General features: G+C 39.2%; 1 protein-coding gene across 3 annotated transcripts in view; it reads left to right on the top strand.

Annotated features, from left to right (window-relative positions):
• RPL21 (ribosomal protein L21) overlaps nucleotides 1-18,348 on the top strand; it is a 33,559-nt gene extending 15,211 nt beyond the window's left edge. The window contains exons 2-7 of one of the 3 annotated variants that reach the window (XM_080798646.1): nucleotides 13,077-13,478; nucleotides 15,567-15,645; nucleotides 15,912-15,973; nucleotides 16,560-16,672; nucleotides 17,763-17,913; nucleotides 18,096-18,348. In XM_080798646.1, the coding sequence (XP_080654772.1) occupies nucleotides 15,579-15,645; nucleotides 15,912-15,973; nucleotides 16,560-16,672; nucleotides 17,763-17,913; nucleotides 18,096-18,185 (483 nt within the window). In that variant the 5' untranslated portion in view covers nucleotides 13,077-13,478; nucleotides 15,567-15,578 and the 3' untranslated portion in view covers nucleotides 18,186-18,348. Of the gene's footprint in view, nucleotides 1-13,076; nucleotides 13,750-15,566; nucleotides 15,646-15,911; nucleotides 15,974-16,559; nucleotides 16,673-17,762; nucleotides 17,914-18,095 lie in introns of those variants that run through there. The other 2 variants (XM_080798647.1, XM_080798648.1) reach the window with 2 other exon arrangements.
• The last annotated feature ends 4,937 nt before the right edge of the window (nucleotides 18,349-23,285 follow it).

The raw sequence follows: 23,285 nt of genomic DNA, 5'->3' as shown, positions 1-23,285 counted from the left end.
GTTTTTCACTGAAGTTTTTGAAAGTAAATGAGGCAGAACATTTGGGTGACGTCCCAGCATGTCCAAAGTTTCTCAGGTTTCCTTACCTTCTCAGGGAAATCTCCTGACCTTCTTTACTCCATTTACCTCACATAAAATGTCCAACACGAGTCCCTCATTCATCACTGACTCCTAGTCTCTCAGTAATCCCAGAAGAGATTCATATGTGATTGTTCCTAGGATTGCCTCCTCCTTCTGAGAGGACGTCCCCTTCATACCACCCAGACTGTTCTCTGAGGAGCTACAGCTGTGGTACAACTTCACGCACACAGCTCTGCCTCCCATCACAGTTGATGGGTCTAGAAGTCTAGTGGCCTAAGGAGCGCTTTCCTATTGATCTTGGACTTAGGGCCCAGAGGGTTGAGGTGGTTTTCCTTTAATTTGTGGTTCTGTATTTCATTTTCAACATGATGAAATACACATCCACATCCACACCAGAAATAAGAATATGTACCCATTTTACAAATTGTTAAACATACAAACACACAATAAAAAACAATTAGCAAGCTAGAAAAATATCACCATACAGAAAAATTCAACATTTGTTATTTATATAGCAAATTCTTAAATATCTCCCAAGCCCTAGAAATGTGTAGATCCTTTTGCTAGACCATTTATTACTGAGTGAAAATAATTTGTTCACAGTTTTGTAGCCTCTGATAAAATATACTTCTCAAGGGTAGGGACATAATCATGTAAATCAGGTAGTAATTCAAAATGTGTTTGAGTACATGTGTCCCAAGAATGTTCTCTCGCCTATTCCTAGAGCTTGATGCAGCCTCCTCTAGCAAGTCCTCCCTGATGTCCCAGACAAAGATCATGTGTTACTGATGTTCTCATAGTCTCGGCTGGTCATTCATGGTACAAAAAAAAGATTATTGTTAAATAACCTAATGACTAGTTTAGTATCTGTTTCCCTGGAGAATACCTCATTTCCCTAAAGACATAGACTTTGTTCCCCTCTTGGGAATGGGTCCCAGTATTAAGCAGGCACATAATTAAAGGTTTGGTAAAGATTAATGAGTAAATATGTCACACCACAGAGAATTTTATAAAGAAAGGACTCCACAGTTTTTGTAAGTTGTCTTACTTCTGGTTTGTATAGAGAGTAAGAATGGAGAACGGGGTGCATACTACTGAGGAAGGCATGAGCAAATGGAAGTTTCTAGCATTTGAGGCTTTCTTTCTTTCCCAACTTCCAGTCAAATGTCAATTAGAGCAAAGTTTACTTTTTTTTTTTTAAAGATTTTATTTATTTATTTGACAGATAGAGATCGCAAGTAGGCAGAGAGGCAGGCAGAGAGAGAGAGAGGAGGAAGCAGGCTCCCTGCTAAGCAGAGCCCAATGTGGGGCTTGATCCCAGGACCCTGAGATCATGACCTGAGCCCAAGGCAGAGGCTTTAACCTGCTGAGCCACCCAGGCACCCCCAAAGTTTACTTTTTATTACATACAATCATAGTAATTTCTCATTTTGGTGTCCTGTGTTTCAAAATCTTTAAAGCTGTATGGTGACAGATGTTAACTGACTGTTTGTGATCATTTCACAATATATACAAAGACTGAATCATTGTGTTGTGCACCTGAAACTAACATGTTACAAGTCAATTATACCTCAATATTTTTAAAAAAGAATTCAAGCTATAAGTCTCTCTATAAGCACTCTTTCATGGTATCTCACACGTTTCATAATATTTCATTTTCATTTATTTCAAAGTATTTTCTAATTTCTGTTGTGATTTCTTTTTTGACCAATTGGTAACTTTTGGTGTGTTATTTAATTTCCACATGACTATGATTTCCAGAATTTTCCTTATGTTCTTCTGTGGACTGAGAACATACTTTGTAAATTTTTTGAACCTTGTTTTATGGCCTAGTATATGGTCTACCCTGGATAATGTTCTATGTGTACTCAAGAAGATGTCTATTTTGCTATTATTGTTTGAATGTTCTATAGATGTCAGTTAGGTCTAGTTGACTGATAGTATTAAGGGTGCTAAATGCTTGCTAATTTTGTCTGGTTGTTCTACCCACTATTGAGATGGGGTAATGAAGTCTCTATTATTTTTTCAATTGTCTGTTTCTCCTTTCAATTACCTTCTGTTCAATCAAACACCCCTGACCCAAGGTTGCTTAAACATGTCTGACACACTGTCCACAGGATCTTTGCACTTGCTATTCTTGCTGCTTAACATGCTCTTCTCTCAGATACCTGCATGACTCCCTTCCTCGTATTCTTCAGATCTTTGGGCAAATACCCTTCTCAGTGAGGTCTTCTCTAATCATTCTATTTTAAGTTGTAACATCTCATTTCCTCTTTCCTGCTTGATTTTTTTTCTCCATAGCACTTGTCTCCATCTGCCATAATGTATATATAATAACATAATGCTATAAATAGGGTATTCCTCATTATCTTTCTCCTATTAGAATGTAAACTTCAAGAGCACAGGAATTTTGTCTGTTTTATTGCCCTGTATGTCCAGCCCTAGATCAATGTTGCCGTATAATAGGTGCTCAATGAATGTATACTCCATGAATGAATGAACAAATGCCCTGAGCACGGCTTGAGGAAACCAGCCAGCTGGGCAGCAGGCTAAGTTGGATTCATTGTCAATTTCAAGTGGATCCTAGATATCAAATCATTCTATTACAAGACTCTGCAACTGTAAATGATCATTTCCTTAAAATTCCATTCATGTTATTAAAATTACCCATATTAACACTGATTTAGTTGGGTCAGCTTGTTGCTCCCTTCTATTTCCATCTTTTCCACCTGTCTCCAAATGTTTTTTGAGCCTTTACTACACTGTATGCTAAGCGCTGGATGCAAAGTGGTAAGCCTAGAGTGACAAAGTCCTTACGTTTATGAAGCTTATAGTTTTCTGAAATTGTGCAAAAGTCAGCACACCCATCTCCGCAGTTTCAGTATTCCCCTAGACCAACTGAAATTAAGTAAAATTCTAACAAATGATTTCAACTGAACCTTATCAATTTCATGCACATAAATCAGCTTTCAAATACCCTTGAAACCTAGCTTTAAGCACTACAGATACCTGAAAGCTAGTTCGAATAGGTGGCAATGGAATTGTATCTGTAACATTTGAAAGCTGAGTGCAAATTAGCAGCATTAAACTGATGTCTAACAAAGGTTCTTCACATAATTTTATGTTTCAGCTACAAATCCCAGTGCTAGAACCTTTGAAAGCATTTGTACCAATTATTTTGCAAAAATACTTTGATGTCATTGTGGTCCATTATAATGGTTAAAGTTATTGTCAACCCCCCCCCCCACCACCCAAAAGCCTCTTTCAATAATTCCTGGCATAAATGAAACCATAGCCAGAGTAATTTTTCTAATGGCTAAAAATGTTTTAGTCTTTTGTCAGCAAGTACAGTAGTTAAAATACTTCAACCACAGATTCTTATTATTGCATCAGAGAACAGCCAAGTACCTGAGTAATAGCTCAGAGGTTGAGACAGGACACTATGCCAGTCAGCAGAAAATTCTGAATCTCTCATAGGACAGAAGCCTAATTGCTCACCTATTTCATTTGACAACCAGAAAGACGGTTTCGAGAAAACTTTTGTGGGTTTCTTTTTAAAGTGTTTCCAAGATGAATTTTAACAAGCACAACCAAGTGCTAGTTCCCTACCTGATTTTCCACAAAATTTGACATGTTTGGCTAATAAGCAGTTGCACTGGCAATCTGGGGACATGACAGAGTAACAGTGAACCAGAATCAGTTTAATTACGGGATAAATTAAAAACTGAAGACTGGCCACTCAAGGCAAGTCAGCAAAATTGTACTATGGCTTGTTCAGAATTCACAAGTAAAATGGAAATAACCCCATGTGTCTGTGTTCCGGAATAACTCTGAAGACGCAAGCCTACTATGGGAACCTGCATATTTTGACCTGGGACCCACCCTAGTAGTATAATAGTCAAAGTTTGCTATGAATGGAGATGAGTTCCAGAACTTACGGTGACATCCCTGGCTCTCCTCAGGGAGTCAAGGCACACCCAGCAGTTGCTGAAGTAGGGGACTAGGATGGTATTCTTAAACTTTTTGGTCTTAGAACCCCTCTACCTCTTAAAAATGAATGGGGGCCAATTGGAACTTTTTGTTTATAAGAATTTTTTCTATCACTATTTACCATATTAGAAATTAAAATGAGTAATTTCTAAGAATATTCATCAATTTATTTAAAAATAGAAGCCTCATACATGATAACATGATATCTTTTTATAACAAATAACCATATTTTCCACAGTAAACTTTTTTCATTGCATTTCTTTTTCACTGCATCACTTGGTGAGAAGTGTGGCATTTTGTTAACTTTTTGGGATAATCTTTAGGTCTGGCTCAATCAAAAACAGCTGGACACTCATGTCTGCTTCTGCACTGAATCTACTGTCATGTTATTTGTTTGAAGTACACGAAGAAAATCCAGTCTCTCACAGGTATGCTATAAGAGGGAGGAGCATTTTCATAACTTTTTCAGGTAATTGCAGCTAATCTTATTAGATACTACACCAACACTCAACAAATGGCAGATTTTTTTTTTAAAAGAGTAGTTGCAGTGTGAAATCCGAAATGCTATCGGTGACATTTTCACACTGGCACATTAAAATCTCTCGGTCTTACACTGCAAATGGTCTTTTCCCATTCCTTCCTTTGTAACATTATGTAATGGTCATCTGAAAATATGGCTCACTCAGGCAGATAATCTAAATGTTGACACATTTAATTACATAAAACCAACTCTATTTGTTCATATCACCAAGGATCTAGTCAGAAAGGTATCTAAGTTGTAGGAAGCTGTCAGGCTCACAGTGGTGGATACAAGTTTTCTAAAATGGTAATTTCTACTCAAAAGCTCAAGTTTTCATTGGCACTACTGTCAGCTTTTTCCCTCGGAGTAGCAAGAGTCTGGTTAAGTTCATTGATCAGAAAATGTCAGCCAAACATGCAACTCTGACTAGACAGTTTATCTGTTGTTCTTGAAAGTAAAAATAGTGTTCAGTGGCAAAAAGTGGTGGTGAGTTCAGCTTTCAACTCCAACAACAGAACAGGTGCTTTCCCTCCAGACAATTGTTGTACTGGTTTTATAGCAAAAGTGTCTTATACATGGTTCCCACTTTATGTCACACAATTTGTTAAAAAGATGTGTACTCAGGGATGGAGACCAATTAAAATTAATGATTTTTACTGCCCTTATCTAGCATATTATTAAGGGAACTGGCTTTTTTTTTTTACCCTAAGAGTGCATGGTGGTGAAAAGTACAATAATGACCAGTGCCACAGCCTTGATTCATAGTAAAGCTCTAGGCTGTTTTTCCCATTATTGCTTTTGCATCATCAGAGTAATGTCAATGTAGTATCAAAGGCAAATAATGTCTCAACACTATTCTGAAAATGAATTTTGACCTCACACATCCCTTGCAAAGGTCTCAGAGACACCCAGGGGTCCACAGACCAGACTCTGAGAACCCTTGGACTATGAGAGGAGAAGCTATAGAGAGCAGCAAGGGAGATGAGATGCTTTATACGTACCAGTGGCAGTGCTGTACAAAATGGAAAAGATATTCTACATTCATTATCTTGTGTGGGATTATAAATACAAGCTCCTCCTAAATGATTACCTGTGCTTTCCCTTTAAGGACAAAGAAATAAACTTTAGGAAGAGATAGAATAAAGAATCTGGTCTGTCTGACTCCAAAACTCGTATTTCCTGCCCACCTCCACCCCAGTGGAAAAAGATATCCTCTTTCTAGCTTTGATTTAGGGACCCTCTTGCAATGTGCTCACCCCTCCCCCATAATAAGCCATGTCCCCACACTATCTTCTGGCCTGTTTCCATGTCTGGGCCAGCCCTGGACTCTGCCAGTGAACTACTTCTCTTATTACCAGTTTTCTAAGCCAGAGGTAACAAGGACATGGCATAGGAGGTCTTTTTCTTCAGTGATCCCCCATTGGACATTAATAATCTTTGCTGTTCAGTAAGCCTGAAACTGGCCTCAGAAACATCTTAACTCAGGTCCAAGTAGCCATAATCAATCAATAAATCAATCAGAGCTAACAAAAGACATGAAATTTATTTGTCAGCCCTCATCTCTAAATCATTATGAAGCATGTGTGCGGGAACAGAGCATGAACCTCCTCGTTCGTTACAAATACAAAATATAAGTTGGCCACGAAGAGATGTGGACAGCTCCAAGTGATGGAATTACCTAGAAACGATTAACATAATCATTTGGAGTAAGGATTTGTTGACCCCAACTGATCAGTCTCCCTGAATTTACTACAAGTTCAACAGTCCACTAGATGTTTCTTATCTACCACAAAACTCTACATTGTATCTGTTTCCACTTTTCCAAATTGTGTTTTACAGTCTAAACATAATTGGGCTTCCATAAATCATTGCAATGGCTTTGCCAACCCGCACTGCAACACTTTCCTATCTGCAAACTTCTGACATTTGACTAGGTTCTTCCATAGGCTGCACTGGCCTTAACATCTAAGAGTGTTGAAGATATTTTAGAAGCTGGAGGAAAAAGCAGGATTTGGGAACAGAAAAATATGGATGCAGACATGAGGCCATTGTTTAGGGGGCTGAGATTCTATCTGAATGTCTGCTCACATGGTCACAAGTCTGTTTATGCTTCACTATTTTCAGGTAGAAAATCAAACCGTGGAAGAGTGCAATCTTTCCCTCTTTGATTAAAACAATGGATTTTATCTTGTTCATTACCTCGCCCCTGGCTTCTGAGGATCTCAAATGAAAATTTTTATGGAAAAAAGATTATTTTATGTAATTCTTCTTCACTATGTTTTTCAATTATTCATAGTATTTCAGTTCCCATTACTTATCATTACAATGACATTTCCCTGGAGACAAGAATTCTCATTACAGACTTTCTACACTAGAAATTCCTAATCAGTTCTCATTTGAAATTGTTCTCCTACCAGTCTACTAAGACAAAGGGCATATCAAAAGGAGTTGACTGAAACTCCTATGGAGTTCCCCACCACAGCCTCACACTGAGAGGATGGATCCAGGTTTCCTTCTAGTCTGGAAAATCTGTCCTGCTGGAGTTAAACTGCCAATGTCCTCTGAAAACCAAAATAGAACAAAACATATACCTTATTAAAATCCCTCCCTTCACAGGAGGAAACACGAAAATAGAAATAGAGATGTGACTTTAGCTTAATAACCAAAAGTTATGGGTTTTGTTTAGTATTTTATTCAAGCCTGGTACAAAAAGTATTAACTTCCCTCATTTTAATGAGTCACATTCCTATTCATTTGTTGACCTTATTTTCTAAAGCTATTGGATGACTTTCATTTCTCTGAGTTTTTAAAATTGCCATTCACCTCTGTGCTCTAACAGAAGTTAAAATACCCTCTGCCTAAAATATTTTTGCCTAAAATACTCTTACTACTTGCTCTATGGTCAATGCGTTACTCTTTCATCAAGTTCAGCCTCTAAGGGAAACTTCATTTCTGTCCAGGGGTTCGTCTCTCATCCATTCCCTTCCTCTAAGGTAGGTGCATGGTGGAATGGCCATACTGTTCATGTTCAGTGTCCTCTATTATACCATTTAGAATAGTGGAATGCACTCACTTCTGTCTTCCACCAAACTCTTTGTGGAGTCCTTGAGGGTGAGGGTCATGTTTTATTCATATTTATAGTCTCATCACTCAGGGCAGTAACCTGATGTAATCTAGACGCTAGTAAATATTGAATGAATTTTGAGTTTTCCTTCTTACCACATTTAATTTACTTCACAATTTTTCTTTTTAAGTTTCAATGCTTTTCTTATTCTTTTTACACTAATGATCTCAAAGTAGAGACAAACTGACTATTAGAGAGTCAGGGAACCACTCTGGTTTTCAGACGTGTATGGTAAGAGATAGTGACACAAACCGATTTTAAAAGCCTGTAGTAAAATGCCTTACTCTCTTTAGAGGAAAATGTACTATAATGGGGGGTTCCCTTTGAAAATCCATTTGGCAATTTTTTATGAAGTTAGACACACACCTACTTCATGGTTAAGCAATGTTAAATCCGGATATTTTCCCAACAGATTAAAACATATTCACAAAATGTTTATGACAGTTTCATTCATAGATCAAAAAATTGCAAACAACCCAATTTCCATGAAGAGAAGAATGTATACATAATTTGTACTATATTCACATAGTGGAATACTACTTAGTATTAAAAAAGGAATTGAACTATTCGTACCTATGACATGATGGAATCTTAAAAACAGGCTGAACAAAAAGAGCCAGACAAACAAGAGTACACACTGTAAGGCACCATTTATATGAAACTTAAGAATAGGCAAAATGAATCCATAATTATAGAAATCAAAATACTGGGCGGTTCTGGTGAGGAAGAGGACCCGTTGGAAAGGTTGGAAAGGAGCATCAGGAAATTTTCCATAGGGATGACAATGCCCTATACCTTTGTTGGAAATACTGGTTACAAAATTATAAAAGTTAGTCAAAAATTATCCACTTGGGGATGTCTGGGTGGCTCAGTTGGTTAAGCATCTGCCTTTGGCTTAGGTCATCATGATCCCAGGGTTCTGGGATGGAGTCCTACATCAGGCTCCTTGCCCAGCAGGGAGCCTGCTTCTTCCTCTGCCTGCTGCTTCCCCTGCTTGTGTGCTCTCTCTCTGACAAATAAATAAAATTTTTAGAAAAAAATGTTTATGGGAGCCTGGGTGGCTCGGTGGGTTAAAGCCTCTGCCTTCAGCTTGGGTCGTGATCCCGGGGTCCTGGGATCGAGTCCCGCATCGGGCTCTCTGTGCGGCGGGGAGCCTGCTTCCCTCTCTCACTCTGCTTGCCTCTCTGCCTACTTGTGATCTGTCTCTCTGTCAAATAAATAAATAAAATCTTTAAAAAAAAAAAGAAAGAAAGAAAAATGTTTAAAAAAATCATCTACTTGTGGTTAGGATCTGTACATTTTAGTGTATATAAGTAAAACATATGTCTCTCTCTCATGTATACATACACATGTCTATGTATATGTAAGTATACACACATATACACATATGCATGTATATATATATATATACACACAAATATACACACATCATACTAGGCTTCAAATATTTACTTATATTCAATTAAGTCAAGAACAATGTACAAAGTCTAAAATGATGGGTCACAGCAAGGACACATTTAATTCTGTATTTGTTTTACTATTATTTTTATTTTCTTAATTATGATTTTCTTAGGCTAAAAGTAATACGATTTTGGTTACACTTAGCCTGGACCAACTGATGAGTGGCTAAATAAAAGAATATGCTAAAAAACAGAACTATTGACTTAGAATTGAATTTTTCCTATGACAAAGATTTTTTTTTTAAGTTACCTAAAATAGAAGTAATTGCAAATATTTTGGTCACATTTGGATTTGCTTTATAACCTAAACATCTTTCTAAATTCCTAACCATGTAGATATATAAAGCAATGTAGTATGTTAATGTTTAGGAAACAAAAAGATGAGAAAGAATGAGCCATGTGAAAGGCGAAGGGAAGAGCAGGCACAAAGCCCTTGAGGCTACAAAGACCTGGCCAGGGTCAGGGAACTACACAGAAGGCAGTGGGAGCTACAGTGAATTGGGACAGGAACCAAGTGAACCTGAGAAGATAACCAAGAACTGGTTTATGCAGGACCTTGTAAACCAAGGTAATGAGTTTAGAATTTATTGTTAACGGAAAGTCTCTGGAAGACTTTAAGCAAAGTCATGATACAATCAGGTTTAGATTTCTTTTTTTTTTAATTTAATTTTATTTTTTCAGTGTTCCAAGATTCATTGTTTATGCAGCACACCCAATGCTCCATGCAATACGTGCCCTCCTTAATACCCACCACCAGGCTCACCTATCCTCCCGAAAACCCTGTTTGTTTCTCAGAGTCCACAGTCTCTCATGGTTTGTCTCTCCCTCTGACTTCCCCCAATTCACTTTTCCTTTCCTTCTCCTAATGTCCTCCACGTTATTCCTTATGCTTTGGCTACTATGTAGAAAATGCACAGAGAAGAAGCAAGAGAGAAAAAAGTGACCTTAATGGGTCCATTGCTAGTTCGAACGAGAGATTCTAGTGGCGCTGGCAGAGATGGAAAGAGGCAGGCCATCTGTAAATACATTTTGCAGGTGGAACTGGGACAAAATTTGCTGATGGACTGGATATGGTAGGGGGGGAAGGAAAACTTAAAAATGAAACCAAGGATTCTGGTTTATGTTGTTTACTGACATGGGAAACATTGGACTGAAAACCGATATGGGAGTGGAAATCGTAAGTTTTATTGTGGACACTAACTTTGAGATATATCCAAGAACAGTTGTTACTCTGAATAGTTTTGAGAAAAGTCCTGAATTTTAAAAATAAATCTGGTAGTAAGCAGGATAGAGACAACATTTAAAATTATAGGTATACATAGAATTCCCCAAGAAGAGAATGGAGAAACAGAAGAGCAGGGTAGTTGAACTAGTTCCAAGTCCTGAGGTAGCCTATTATTTAGAAGACAGGAAGAGTAAAGAAAACCAGCAAAATAGGCTGTGAAGTGGTTAGAAAGGATAGTGTTTCAAGGAGGGAATGGCCAAAGGCTCTGAGAGGTGAAGAAAGACATGAAGAGAGAATACCTTCTGGTTTCGGTAACATAGAAGCAGGTTTAGTGGCACAACCAGGGCAGAAATCAGATTAAACTGAAAACACAAAAGGCAATAAGAAATAGTAATGTTCATGTATTAGGTTAACCACACGACCTTGCTGAAATCGGACAGTTTTTGTTGTACGAAAACAGCCATTTCAAATGATTCTTTTTTAAAAAGGTTGATGGAAGAAAATATGGAGCAGTGTAGAAGGAAAGATGAGGTCAAAGAGAGCCAGGAAGGTGGAAGGTGGGTTGTGGGTTGTGGGTTTGGGGTGGAAAGGCCAAAACAGGTTCATACATGGATAAAAATGAAGCAATTATCAGCTGAGAAAAAGGTGAAGAAAAGGGATGGAAGATTTGGTTATTGAAGAAAAAATGTGAGATAACCTTTACAGAGAGTAGGTAAGTAAACTAACTCGGGAACTGCAGTGGGGATGTTAGGCGCCACTTGAGAATTGTTGAGCGTGAACGTGGCAGGGGCTTAAAGCTCAATTGCCACAGGGGCAAGACAGGGAAACAAGCGAAGTAGGCTCAGTGGTGATGAAACTCAAGAATATATATCCAATCTAAATGAGATGACCACTGGATTGCTACCACCAAAACTATCAATCCTATGTATGTCGCCACGTCCTTTTTCAAGAGGAGCCAGAAATCTTGATTTTTACGTGACATATCTTAATTTTTGAAACTATGTGTTGAAGAAAATAGAGGTTGCTTTTACCCCAGATAGTACATTTGTTAGGAGAGTGATAGGGAAGACTGACTTGAATTAGTTGAGATGGAGTGACTGTAATAATGATTACGAAAAATTAAGCCAGGTAAAGAAGAATATAGAAGCTAAAGGGAATTATTAGTTACAGTTAAGGAGGAGGAGTCAATGTATTAAAAGGAATTGATGAAGACTGGCTCCTGATTTCTCAAGGTCTTGAGAAAGTGAGCTCAAGGCTAAAGACTACAGTCACAGGATATATAAAAAACAAAATTCTGGAGCCTATGCAGTTTTTAGAAATTACAAATCCAAATGCATCAGGAGAGTAAGTCAAATAAACATGAAACATCAGTGGAGTAATATTATTTAAATTCAAACGGATTAAGATTTTTGTTGCTTAGCTGACTTTTAGAAAATATGTCATAAAAATAATACAATGAGAAAAGCATCAGACAAATTCCAGTATTGGGACATGCTGTGAAATACCTGACCAGTACTCCTCAAACTGTCAAGCTTATCAAAAACAAGGCAAGTCTGAGGAAGCGCCACAGCATAAGAAGACATGATAATTACATATAATGTGGTATTCTGGATGGAATCCTAACAGAAAAAGAATATTAGGAAGTCTGAATAAATGAAGGAAATCTGAATAAACAATGGATTTTAATTATCAATAATGTACAAAATCGGTCCACTAACAGTAACAAATGTCCCATACTAATGTAAAATGTTAATAGGGGAAACTGGGTACCAGGTATACAGAAATTCTGCTACTATTTTCTCAAAAATTTTTAAAAATAAATCTAACACTACTCTAAAAACATGCCTCTAAAAATAGAAATCGGGATGCCTGGGTGGCTCAGTTAGGTGTCAGCCTTTGGCTCGGGTCATGATCCCTGGGATCGAATCCCACATCGGGCTCCTTGCTCAGCAGGTAGCCTGCTGCTCCCGTTTGTGCGGTTTCTGACAAACAAATAGATAAAGCCTTTAAAAGAAATACATATCAAAAAAGTGAATAAAACAAGGGCTACCTATTATTTCCCAATACTCAGCTTACTAACGGTCAAGATAGCAAAAACCTCTCTTATAGTTGCTTCTCTAGTGGACGTGAAATAGATTTCTAAATTCGATTTTTATCCCCTTTTATTTCTTGACTACTTCCACTACGTATGCACACACACCTAAACAGCATACGGTACTGTTTCACATGTGTTAAGATTCTATGTATATACATTGTCATACTATGTACATTCTACGCCTTCCTCTTTTTGTCTCAAATTTCTGGGTCTAGTATTGATTTACTGACATATCCCATCATACGAATATCTCATTACTGTATTCTCTTCGGTGGATTTTGCTAATTTTTTGCTTTTACTGACAGTGGTGTTACGCACATCCTTACTTCCCTGTCAAAGTTTCTACCAGATGTACACTTAGAAGCAGAATGCTAGGGTACAGTATTTAAAAATTTGCAGTTTTACTTTGTTTGCCAAACTGCTTTCAAAACGACGTAACATTTACGCACACACTAGCAAGAGCGTGGTATATCTTGGCTCATAGGAAAAAAAGCTTTTGAAAGACACAGGAACTGGATAATATGTTTGCCTAATTACAATTTCTCTTTTGTTCCCACGTAATTACTTCTGCAAACAAATAGAGCAGTTACAAGCCCCAGCAAAATGATGAGACACCGTCACACCAACCTCTCCCCGGCGCCCGGAGACGCCGACACAAGCGCGCTTCCGGCGTAGGCTCGGCGCAAAGGCGAACGTCAGCACGCTTGGGACGTGGACGTCGTGATTGACGCCCTTGAAGGCCCCTTTCCGGGCTGTCCGGAAAGACCCAAGTGTCAGCTTGTGTTGGCTTATTGCCATTTTTTCACAAGAAAGAAAAATATTCTGCCAGCCTCCCCTTGTTCCCTGAGAAGATCCCCTTTCCCAGAAGAGTAGCTTTCCCCTGGCATTTCTTTCAGGCGGTGCTCCGGGCAGCCCGGGGGCCCTTGTAAGGCGCGAGCTGCGGCCCCGCCTCCTTCCTTTCGGCCGGAACCGCCATCTTCCAGGTAGGACCTGCGCGTGGCTCCTGGTGCCGCGTGTCCCACAGACTCGAGTACTGATCCTGAGGCCGCTGCGGTCGTGCATTCAGGTCCTAGAGAGACGGTCTAGCCTGTCCGGGGCCCACAGACCTGGGTGGTGGAGCTATGTTCGTCCAAAACAGGAGTGGCCTGGGCCGGGCGTCGGCCGGGGGCTGAGGACCGGACGGCAAGGCCGCGGCCCTAAGAAGGGAGAGACCCGAGAAAAGCGAAGCCGAGTCACTGGGGTGAGGCAATTCGGGTCAGTCTGAGAAAGAATTTGTTTTTCCTGTGTCTCCACGGCTTCAGCCTCAGTATTCTAGGTCTTCGGACAGGCTTTGTGCAGCCGCATGGCCCAATGCTTTTCGAACTCTTCAGTGTGGTGGTTTTGCCAGTCTTGTAAAGTCTAAACTTGTGATGCTGTTGGATAGGGGCTTATGAGGGGATAGGAATGATGTTACGGGTGTAAAGACATGGACTTTAAACTCCGATGAGGCCTAGGGTTTGAAAACCTGGGCTCGTGGTCCCAGAACAGAGAGGATGCCTTGCATGATAAGAGCTGTAGACTACTTGGCTTTAGTGTGTGAAATTAATCCTGTTTAAAGTTGGGGTCCCAGATCGCATTTGGTTAAACGGAAAGTGCTTTCAGGCGCTTTCATGTTGCCACGAATACTGTTTTGTTAACGCTGGGGTGGCATGTGAATAGCTAGGTGTTTCATTTGGAATCTTAGGGAGAAAGTCCTTGAATTACCCCTTAATCACTTTTTTCTTTTTTTCTTTAATTTCTTAATCTGTTTTGTTAGTAGTAGCTACCAGAGTTGAGCAAACTGCCGTTTGCATTTTACAGTGGGTCCTGTTACAGAATCTACGGCATTGCTGTGTCCTGTGTTATTTATTACTAGTGATTTGAGCCTGCAGAGTATCTCTCCTTGGTTATGAACTTGACACCTCGGTATGAATTGACACAAATGTAGAGAATTTGAGGATTAAAGTAGAATATCTGGCACTTGATAGATGCTTAGTTATCTTTTTAAAAAGTAATGGAAGCGTTTGTTGTATCAGTGATTTGGCTTTGGTGAGTTAGGTGAAGCATTGTGTTTCCATATCTCTCAAGCTAATGACTAAGGTACTTTGGAGTCTCTCTTTAAGAAATGTTGATAAAAGGGTACCTTGGTGGCTCAGGGCTTCTTCTCCCTCTGCTGTTCCCCCTTCTTGTGCGCTCTCTCATTCTCTCTCAAATAAATCTTTTTTAAAAAAGAACTGTTAATAAGAGACTAAATTATGTTAGAATCCAGTCCGGTTAAGCCTGATTTACATATATTTGCCTTGTGGTAGAAGTAATTTTCAGTAATGGTAGTTCTGCCCTTGAATGACCTAGAGCAAGAAAACCTATTGTTTCAAACTTTTGAGAAACAGTGAAAGATTCGATGTGAAATGCCTGTATGTGAATTTTTAGATAATGATAATGAACTTACTGTGGTTAAGCAAATAGGCTAGAACTTCGTGAATGCTTTGTAGATTTTACCGCAGTTGATTGTAAGAGTATTAACTCCCATTTTGCAGATGAGGATCAGAGTTTAAATATAAATTTCCCAGGGGAGCAAGTGGCAGAATCTCAGTCAGAATTAGGTCAGAAGTTATAAAGCCTGTGTTTTTCCCCTTCAGCTCTACATACGTTTATTAGTGAGTGATGGAGTAAGTAGTCAGAAATAAATAGGAAGTGATTTGGATTCGTGACAGTTAACAGATGGTTGTGTAAGATACACTGTCCCCCAACAAGAAAAAAAAAAGTAAGAGAAGGGGTTTAATCTACCATATAAAAATGCAGGGCTGAGGGGCGCCTGGGTGGCTCAGTGGGTTAACGCCTCTGCCTTCAGCTCAGGTCATGATCCCAGGGTCCTGGGATCGAGCCCTGCACCAGGTTCTCTGCTCATCGGGGAGCGTGCTTCCCCTCCTCTCTCTCTGCCTACTTGTGATCTCTGTTTGTCAAATAAATAATAAATAAAATCTTTAAAAAAAAAAAAAGACAAATGTCAGTTTTGCATTTGCATTTGACTGTTTTATACTTTCTGTTTTCAGTAATTTGCCAAAATGACCAACACAAAGGGAAAGAGGAGAGGTACCCGTTACATGTTCTCTAGGCCTTTTAGAAAACATGGTAAGTAAATTTACCCTCCTATGAGAGCAAACATGGCATACATTCATACGATGCATTCTTATTAGATGGCAGTGATTAACCAGCACCTAACTTGTTTTTGTAATAAATAAAAAGCATAAATTTCATACAGTAGTTTTTTATAAACAAGATTTAAAAATAAAACTGTCAAAGATAAAATATGTTGGAAGCTAGTAAGCTTTTACATGTTTTTTTTATAAGGTAGACTTCAATCTTGATACTGACTATACTGATTTTTTTGGGTGCAGGAGTTGTTCCTTTGGCCACATACATGCGAATCTACAAGAAAGGTGATATTGTGGACATCAAGGTAAACTCTAAAATTAGGTGAATAAGCTACAGAATAATATTAGAAGGTAGAAAAGTTTAATCTAATATTGGAATTCAAATGTATGTTGCATCTGTTGGCTTTTTATTCTCCTGAATAGGGAAAATCTTTGGTCTGAATAAGAGCTCTTAAGTGTAGAATAACTAATTTAACTCAGAAACCAGAGTCTCTGAAGTGCTATTCCAGAATCTAAGAATTTTCTCCTAACTTGTTTGTTATCGAGTTGTGAAAAAAATCAAGAGTTTTTTGATAACAGAAAGGGATAATACTTTGGTGTAAAATTTAATTGTTTGATGGAGACGGAGGTAGAGATTGTTATTTTTTTAAATAAACAGTAAAAGTTCTTTTGTGACCAGTATTTAAATGTATCCTGGTACTCTGGAGCTTAATGATGATTGTCTTTTTGATTGCTTGAAGCAGTGTGAAAAACACATTTCACCGGCTCTGAAAGCTCTTGAGTTGCCATTTGAAAGAAAAAATTTTTAGAGTATCTTAGTTACTTTAATAAGAGTCAGGATGTAAAAGGAAGGGGAAATGCTGGCATAACTTTCATCTGCTTTCTTAATAGGGAATGGGCACTGTTCAAAAGGGAATGCCCCACAAATGTTACCATGGCAAAACTGGAAGAGTCTACAATGTTACTCAGCATGCTGTTGGCATTGTTGTAAACAAACAAGTTAAGTAAGTAATGTCAGAGTTCTTTTTAGCAGATTAGTATTCCCTCATACCCCCTTTTCACTTTGCCAATTGGACTTATGTCTTTATTGGTCATTCAAGTGGGGCAAAGGAAACATCCTTTTAAAACTCAAGCAAACTGGGTGTTTGCCTTGTATCCTGTCAGAGGAAACACATTGAACTAGACTTAATGGAAAGTTTTATTAGGGTTTGGTGTTAAGCAGTTCTAGTTTTCAAAGTATAAAAAGAAGTGTAAGTAGTAAATTCAATTAGTGATTTGGTTTTGGCTTACGGTATTTCAAGGTCTGTCACCTCATCAAAAGGAGGCTTGAGGGGCGCCTGGGTGGCTCAGTGGGTTAAAGCCTCTGCCTTTGGCTCAGGTCATGATCCCAGGGTCCTGGGATCATGAGCCCCGCATCGGGCTCTCTGCTTAGCGGGGAGCCTGCTTCCAACGCCCGCCCCCCCTGCCTGCCTCTCTGCCTACTTGTGATCTCTGTCTGTCAAATAAATAAATAAAATCTTTAAAAAAAAAAAAAAAGGAGGCTTGAAAGTGGAGATGTTTGGTGATCTATGGGTGGCACAGTCCATTAAGTACCTAACTCTTGGTTTTGGCTTGGCTTGTGGGATGGAGCCCTGAGTCAGGCTCCACAATCAGCATGGAGTCTGCTTAAGACTCCCCCTGCCTCTAATAAACCTTTTATTTTTAGAGAGAACATGAGCAGCATGGGGAGGGGCAAAGGGAGAGGAGAGAGAGAATCTCCAGCAGACACCCTGCTGAGTGTAGATCCCGAAAACAGCTCAGTCCCATGACGCTGGGATGGTGACCTGAGCCAAAACCCAAGAGTGGGATGCTCAACGGCTGAGCCACCCAGGCACCCCAGCGAATAAATGTTTAAAAAAGAGAAAAAAAGTGGAGGTGTTTGCTTCAAGGTTTCTTCTAGTACGATTAATAATTATAAATTAGCCATCACCTTGCTGTGTAATCCTATTTGTAGGTAAAAGGTTTATGGTTTATTTAATAAATGAAATTGCCAAATAAAATTGGACTTTGTTAAATTTTTGCTGAAGCATTTATAGTAATGTTGATTCTCCCCAGGGGCAAGATTCTTGCCAAGAGAATTAATGTACGCATTGAGCATATTAAACATTCAAAGAGCCGAGATAGTTTCCTGAAGCGTGTAAAGGAAAATGATCAGAAAAAGAAGGAAGCCAAAGAGAAAGGTACTTGGGTTCAGCTGAAGCGTCAGGTGAGTGCTTGACAGATGATTTTTGCTATTAATCTTGGGAATTTTAAAACGTGCTCAGTAGTAGTTTTTTCTCATATGAAAGTGAATAAATTGAGTATTTTATTTCTTTGTTTCTGAGAACACTTCAAAACTGATTACTGTCCCTGATGTAATTGTTCCCTTGGTTTTTTTTTTTTAAATAGCCTGCTCCACCCAGAGAAGCACATTTCGTGAGAACCAATGGAAAGGAGCCCGAACTGCTGGAACCCATTCCCTATGAATTCATGGCATGATAAATATAAAGAAAATAAAAGACCTCAAGACTGTAAAATTGTTTCTCTTAATTGAGTAGAAGTGTAGTGTCCTTTCCCTGAAAAAGTATTTAAAGCAAACTTTGTGTCCTAATTCATTGGGTGATGTCTTTATTAAAATTTAGTGGCTTTTTTCTTGCTGAAAGATCTGAGGTGGTTTATCGTAGAAAAGAATATACTCAGTTGGTTAGAAAACTGCCAGATATTACTTTAAAAATATTTGTGGTTGGAAAATAGTCTCTCCAAATCCCAAAGAAAAAAGAATTAAAAAAATACATGAAAGGTTATCTGTTGAATTGCATTTAAGCTTAGGGAAAGTTGAGTCTTGGAATCCTGCCTTAAATAGCTGTGTTGTGAGGTTAAAGAACTTGCCTTTGAAGAATAGTATTTAAAAATAGATGGTTTAAAGCACTCTGGTTCCTACTAAGTTGTTTTCCCTATCATTTCCTGTTAACAGTTTTTCTGTATGTTGCTCTGGCTCTTGGGAAAATTTTGATTCTTGGAATTGCTTGCTTTCCCCAGTTCCTTTGTATTTGTATCTTTCCCTGAAATACCTATACTTTAAGTTGGTGAATTCCTGATTGTCCTTTGTTCACCTTGAGTGTCATAGGTGAACCTTCCCTGATAAAAGTAATTTATGGGGGCGCCTGGGTGGCTCAGTGGATTAGAGCCTCTGCCTTCGGCTCAGGTCATGATCCCAGAGCTCTGGGATCCAGCCCTGCATCGGGCTCTCTGCTCAGCAGGGAGCCTGCTTCCTCCTCTCTCTCTCTCTCTCTCTATCTCTCTCTCTCTCTCTCTCTCTGCATCTCTGCCTACTTGTGACCTCTGTCTGTCAAGTAAATAAATAAAATCTTTTAAAAAAGAAAAAGTAATTTATGGAGAGGAATGAATGGAAGTGCTTGGAATCAGAGAAGAGAAATTATGGTTTGGGGTGGTAGAATAAATCCCTTGTGCCTGTTCCCTCTACAGGTGTGTTCACAATTTTTTAAAAACTTGATCTTCACATTAGACCGGGGGTTAAAAACTCTTAATATGTCCTCCTGGGTCCTGTCACATAATAAGTATTTCTTTTATTTATTAATTTTTTTAAAGATTTTATTTATTTGACAGAGATCACAAGTAGGCAGGGAAGCAGGCTCCCCGCCAAGCAGAGAGCCTGGCACAGAACTTGATCCCAGGACCTGAGATCACGACCCAAGCTGAAGGCAGAGACTTAACCCACTGAGCCACCCAGGCACCCGATAAGTATTTCATAAATGTTTTTTGAATTGAGGAAAGCACTACCCTTTTTCTTTTTTAACTTTTTGTTTTGGATTTAAAAAATTTATTTGAGAGAGAGGTAGCACAAGCTGGGAGGAAGGAGAAGCAGGCTCCCTGCCAGCAGGGAACTTGATGGGCTCAGTCCCAGGACCCTGGTATGACCTGAGCCAAAGGCAAATGCTTAACCAGCTGAGCCACCCAGGTGCGCCAAACATACTTTCTAATTTCTGTATGTATGTTAATCTTGTTTTGCTATGGACTTCACCAAACTAGAATGATTCGGATTTTAAAGGTCTCATAACAATTTTGTTCATGTGTAATTGAGATTATTAAGTCTCCTACATGATGTGGAAAGATCAGGAAACCTCAAACTTTGTTCATTTTTCAGCAGTTTGTATTAACCTTCCTGTTGCCCCATGTAAAATGAGGGTATTATCTACATGTGTATAGGGATTGGACCAAATGATTCCCAGAGGTCCTTTATGCACATAGGACCTATGACTCCGTATTCCTATGACCACCAGATGACAATTGTGACAAAAGACATGGCAGAGGATCGGGTCCCTTAGTTCAGGAGGGCTGGTGAAGGTAAATATTGAGAAAAAAAGGGCTGTAAATATAACTAGTTTAGGGGAGTTCTTAGGGCAGGTCATCATAAAGTGAACTCTTCCATCTGATGTACATTGTGGCAATTTTCTAATGCACTGTGAATGGCGATAGTGGTACCGCGAATGTACATAAAACATTTTTAGTATTGGAGTGCAGTCTGACTTGGTTTTGGCTTAGGTCTCAGCGTCATGAGGTCAGGCTTTGCTGTAGGCTCCAATGGTTGTCAAGTATGGTTCCCTACCTGACATCAACATTTTTGGAGAACTTGTTAAAAATGTGGGCCTACTAAATCAAATTCTGGGGATGAGCCCCACGCTTCAGAACCTCTCTGGGTGACTGATGCTCAAGTTTGAGAACCACTGATCTATGTATTTAGTCATCTCTAATACACTTGAGACTCAAATTTCGGAACTCCATGTTCTCTGAACCTCTATTTCCAGCTCCCTCTTGGGCAGCTCCATCCGGATATCCTGGAAATACTCAGATTAGTTTGAAGAGGTTTTATTATTGGAGAAACAAATTGCTTCAAACTCACTAGCTTTGAGTAATGTGTGTGTGCTGATAAATTACGTGCCTGCCTTGAAGTGCAGGTCCTTTTAAATAGTGAGAAACTGTTACAGATTGTAGAATTATAAAAGAATCTCTTACTGTACAATTCCCTTTTCTACACTTGGCGAGGATGAAGAAAAATGTTCTAAATTTTAAACTTTCTGCCCTATTAAATTAGAGCCATGACGGTAAATGAAGGTGCATGGCTCCTTGAACTTTTGATTCTATCTTTTCTGATGTAGCCAGGTACATTTTGAGAACTTCTGTTTTTGTTCACTTGAGCCCGATCCCAAGGGCTGAATAAAATTGCACTCTCAAAGTTGTGGCAGAAAACTCAAGTTTCATATCTACTGTATTCTCACTAGAGTCAACCTTTTCTCTGTACTATGATAAGGGGGAAAAGAAAAAAACAATTTTGCTAAAACTTAGAAATAAAAGTTGATAAGAAGGAGGTAGGTTTATCTTTTTGAGCACAAAAGAAATAAAACAATTAGATTTGGAATACACGTGTTTATCCCATCCCCACTTAAAAGGAAAACAATTGGTATTCTTCATACAAAAGCTTTCCCAGAATCTGTTAGACAAGTTACTGGGTTATGAGTAATAGCAGTGACGCAGCATCTGCAGCTCTTATTGCTGAGGTGGAAAGTGTTTACAGAGGAGTGAATAAGCCCAGGGTTTCCGTATTGTGGTTCGGTTTTGTTTTTTTTTAAATTTTTTTTTTCCTAATTTATTTATTTGTTAGAGAGCGAGCGAGCACAGGCAGAGTGGTAGGCAGAGGCAGAGGGAGAAGCAGGCTCCCCGCCGAGCAAGGACCCGATGTGGGACTCGATCCCAGGACGCTGGGATCATGACCTGAGCCGAAGGCAGCCACTTAACCAACTGAGCCACCCAGGCGTCCCTTGTGGTTCTTTTCAAACTGCAAATGTGTGTGGTGAGGATTAACTGACAGGCTAGCTCATAAAGCCCCAAGTGAAAAAAGCATAGAGAAAATGCTTTGATACCTACTTTCCTTGCAAGATTAGGATTTAATGGAAATCATTTGATTGGGAAAAGAACAGTGAGGTACTCTATTCTAAATGAAGTGATGGTGTAGCTCAAGTTGAGGGTGATTGAACTTTTTGCTCCTGAGCGAGGAGGTTCAAAATAATTGCTTATGGAAGATGAGTAAGTAAACAGTTCTAAGATCTTGAGAGCAAGATGATACTCTGTTCTTTAAATGCTCATAACTCTGATCCTATTACAGTCAGGGTTACCCTCCTTAAGAGTTAAGTGGCTTTACATAACCTCTAGATGAATCCCTGAGCATATAAAGCATTGCCATCCAGAGTCTGGTCCCCAACTTTTTGGACCATCCACCCCATCCTTTTAATGTTTGATACTACTCATAGCTCCCCAGACTTGTATCATACTTCTACTTTCAGGATTTTGCTCATGCTGTTCCTTCAACTTGACATGCCATCTCCCACCTTCTGTTTCCACCTACCAAATATTACTCATGCTCAGAGACCAGGCCATTTCTTCCTGTAGCTTTCCCTGATTACCACCACCTCCCTCCCCCATTCAGATTTAATTCTCCCTGTGGCAGCTCTATTAGGAGTTGGCACCCGACCTGCTTTGTCATTCCTTTTACATGACCAGAGTGTTTTCATCCTGCTTTCTGCATCGATGGAAAATGCCAAGATGAGAAATCAGAGGGGTTGGAGTGTCTCCTACTGAATGGCTCAATGACTTCAGGTAAGTAACTAACCTTGTCTGAACCTCAATTTAGGAGATAGTTAACCCACTTTACAGGTTTAGATTAAAAAAGAAATGGAATTTTTTGGACAAATTTATGAAGAATAATTAATTTCGAGGTGCCTGGGTGGCTCAGTGGGTTGAGCCTCTGCCTTCAGCTTGTGTTGTGATCTCAGGGTCCTGGGATTGAGCCCCGCATCAGCAGGGAGCCTGCTTCCCCCTCACTCTCTGCCTGCTTCTCTGCCTACTTGTGATCTCTCTCTCTGTCAAATAAATAAAATCTTAAAAAAAAAAATAATAATTAACTTCACTATGGAGATGTCTGTGAAGGCAGGCAGGAATATCTTATACCTTGTCATCCCCTCAGTAGATGATTGGTAATAGAAAATTAGCTGTTCTTTGTATTCTGTACCAGCACTTAGAGGAGCCTTGCAGCAAGCAGATTTTCAGTAATTTTGACTGTTGAAATAAACTAGGGAGCTAGTAGGAAAGCAGTTTTTATTCTGGTGAAATAACCTAAAGGTAGTCTATGAGTCTCCAGTAAGTTCATTGTTCAAGGATTTAGGATACACACAAAGAGTTGGTATTAGGAGGGGATGGATGGCGGAGAGGGGTTCTTGAACTGGAGGAGGACCCTTGGCAGCTTTGCCTCAGGACTAGCAATCAAGCTTATTTGGCTGGTAAAGGGTTAATAACTTCCCAAGGCTGTTATTTGCAAATTACCAAATTCTGCCCTTCATACTCATTCTGAACACCCACAAGATTTGTGTATCCATATCTGTACCCACGCATTTCCATTATCATTTTAAAACCACTTCAGTATGCCCCTGTTACATTGGTTGCTGTACATTTTTACGTAACTCTGGACACAAAGAAATCCAAAATGAAATAGAACTCAAGCAGCAACAATTTAGGCAATGCTATTTA

This window comes from Martes martes (genome assembly GCF_963455335.1).
Source record: "Martes martes genome assembly, chromosome: 3".
In the NCBI taxonomy this organism is placed as follows: domain Eukaryota; kingdom Metazoa; phylum Chordata; class Mammalia; order Carnivora; family Mustelidae; genus Martes; species Martes martes.
Note: the sequence above shows the minus strand (reverse complement) of the source record. Positions and strands in the feature narration are given on the sequence as shown.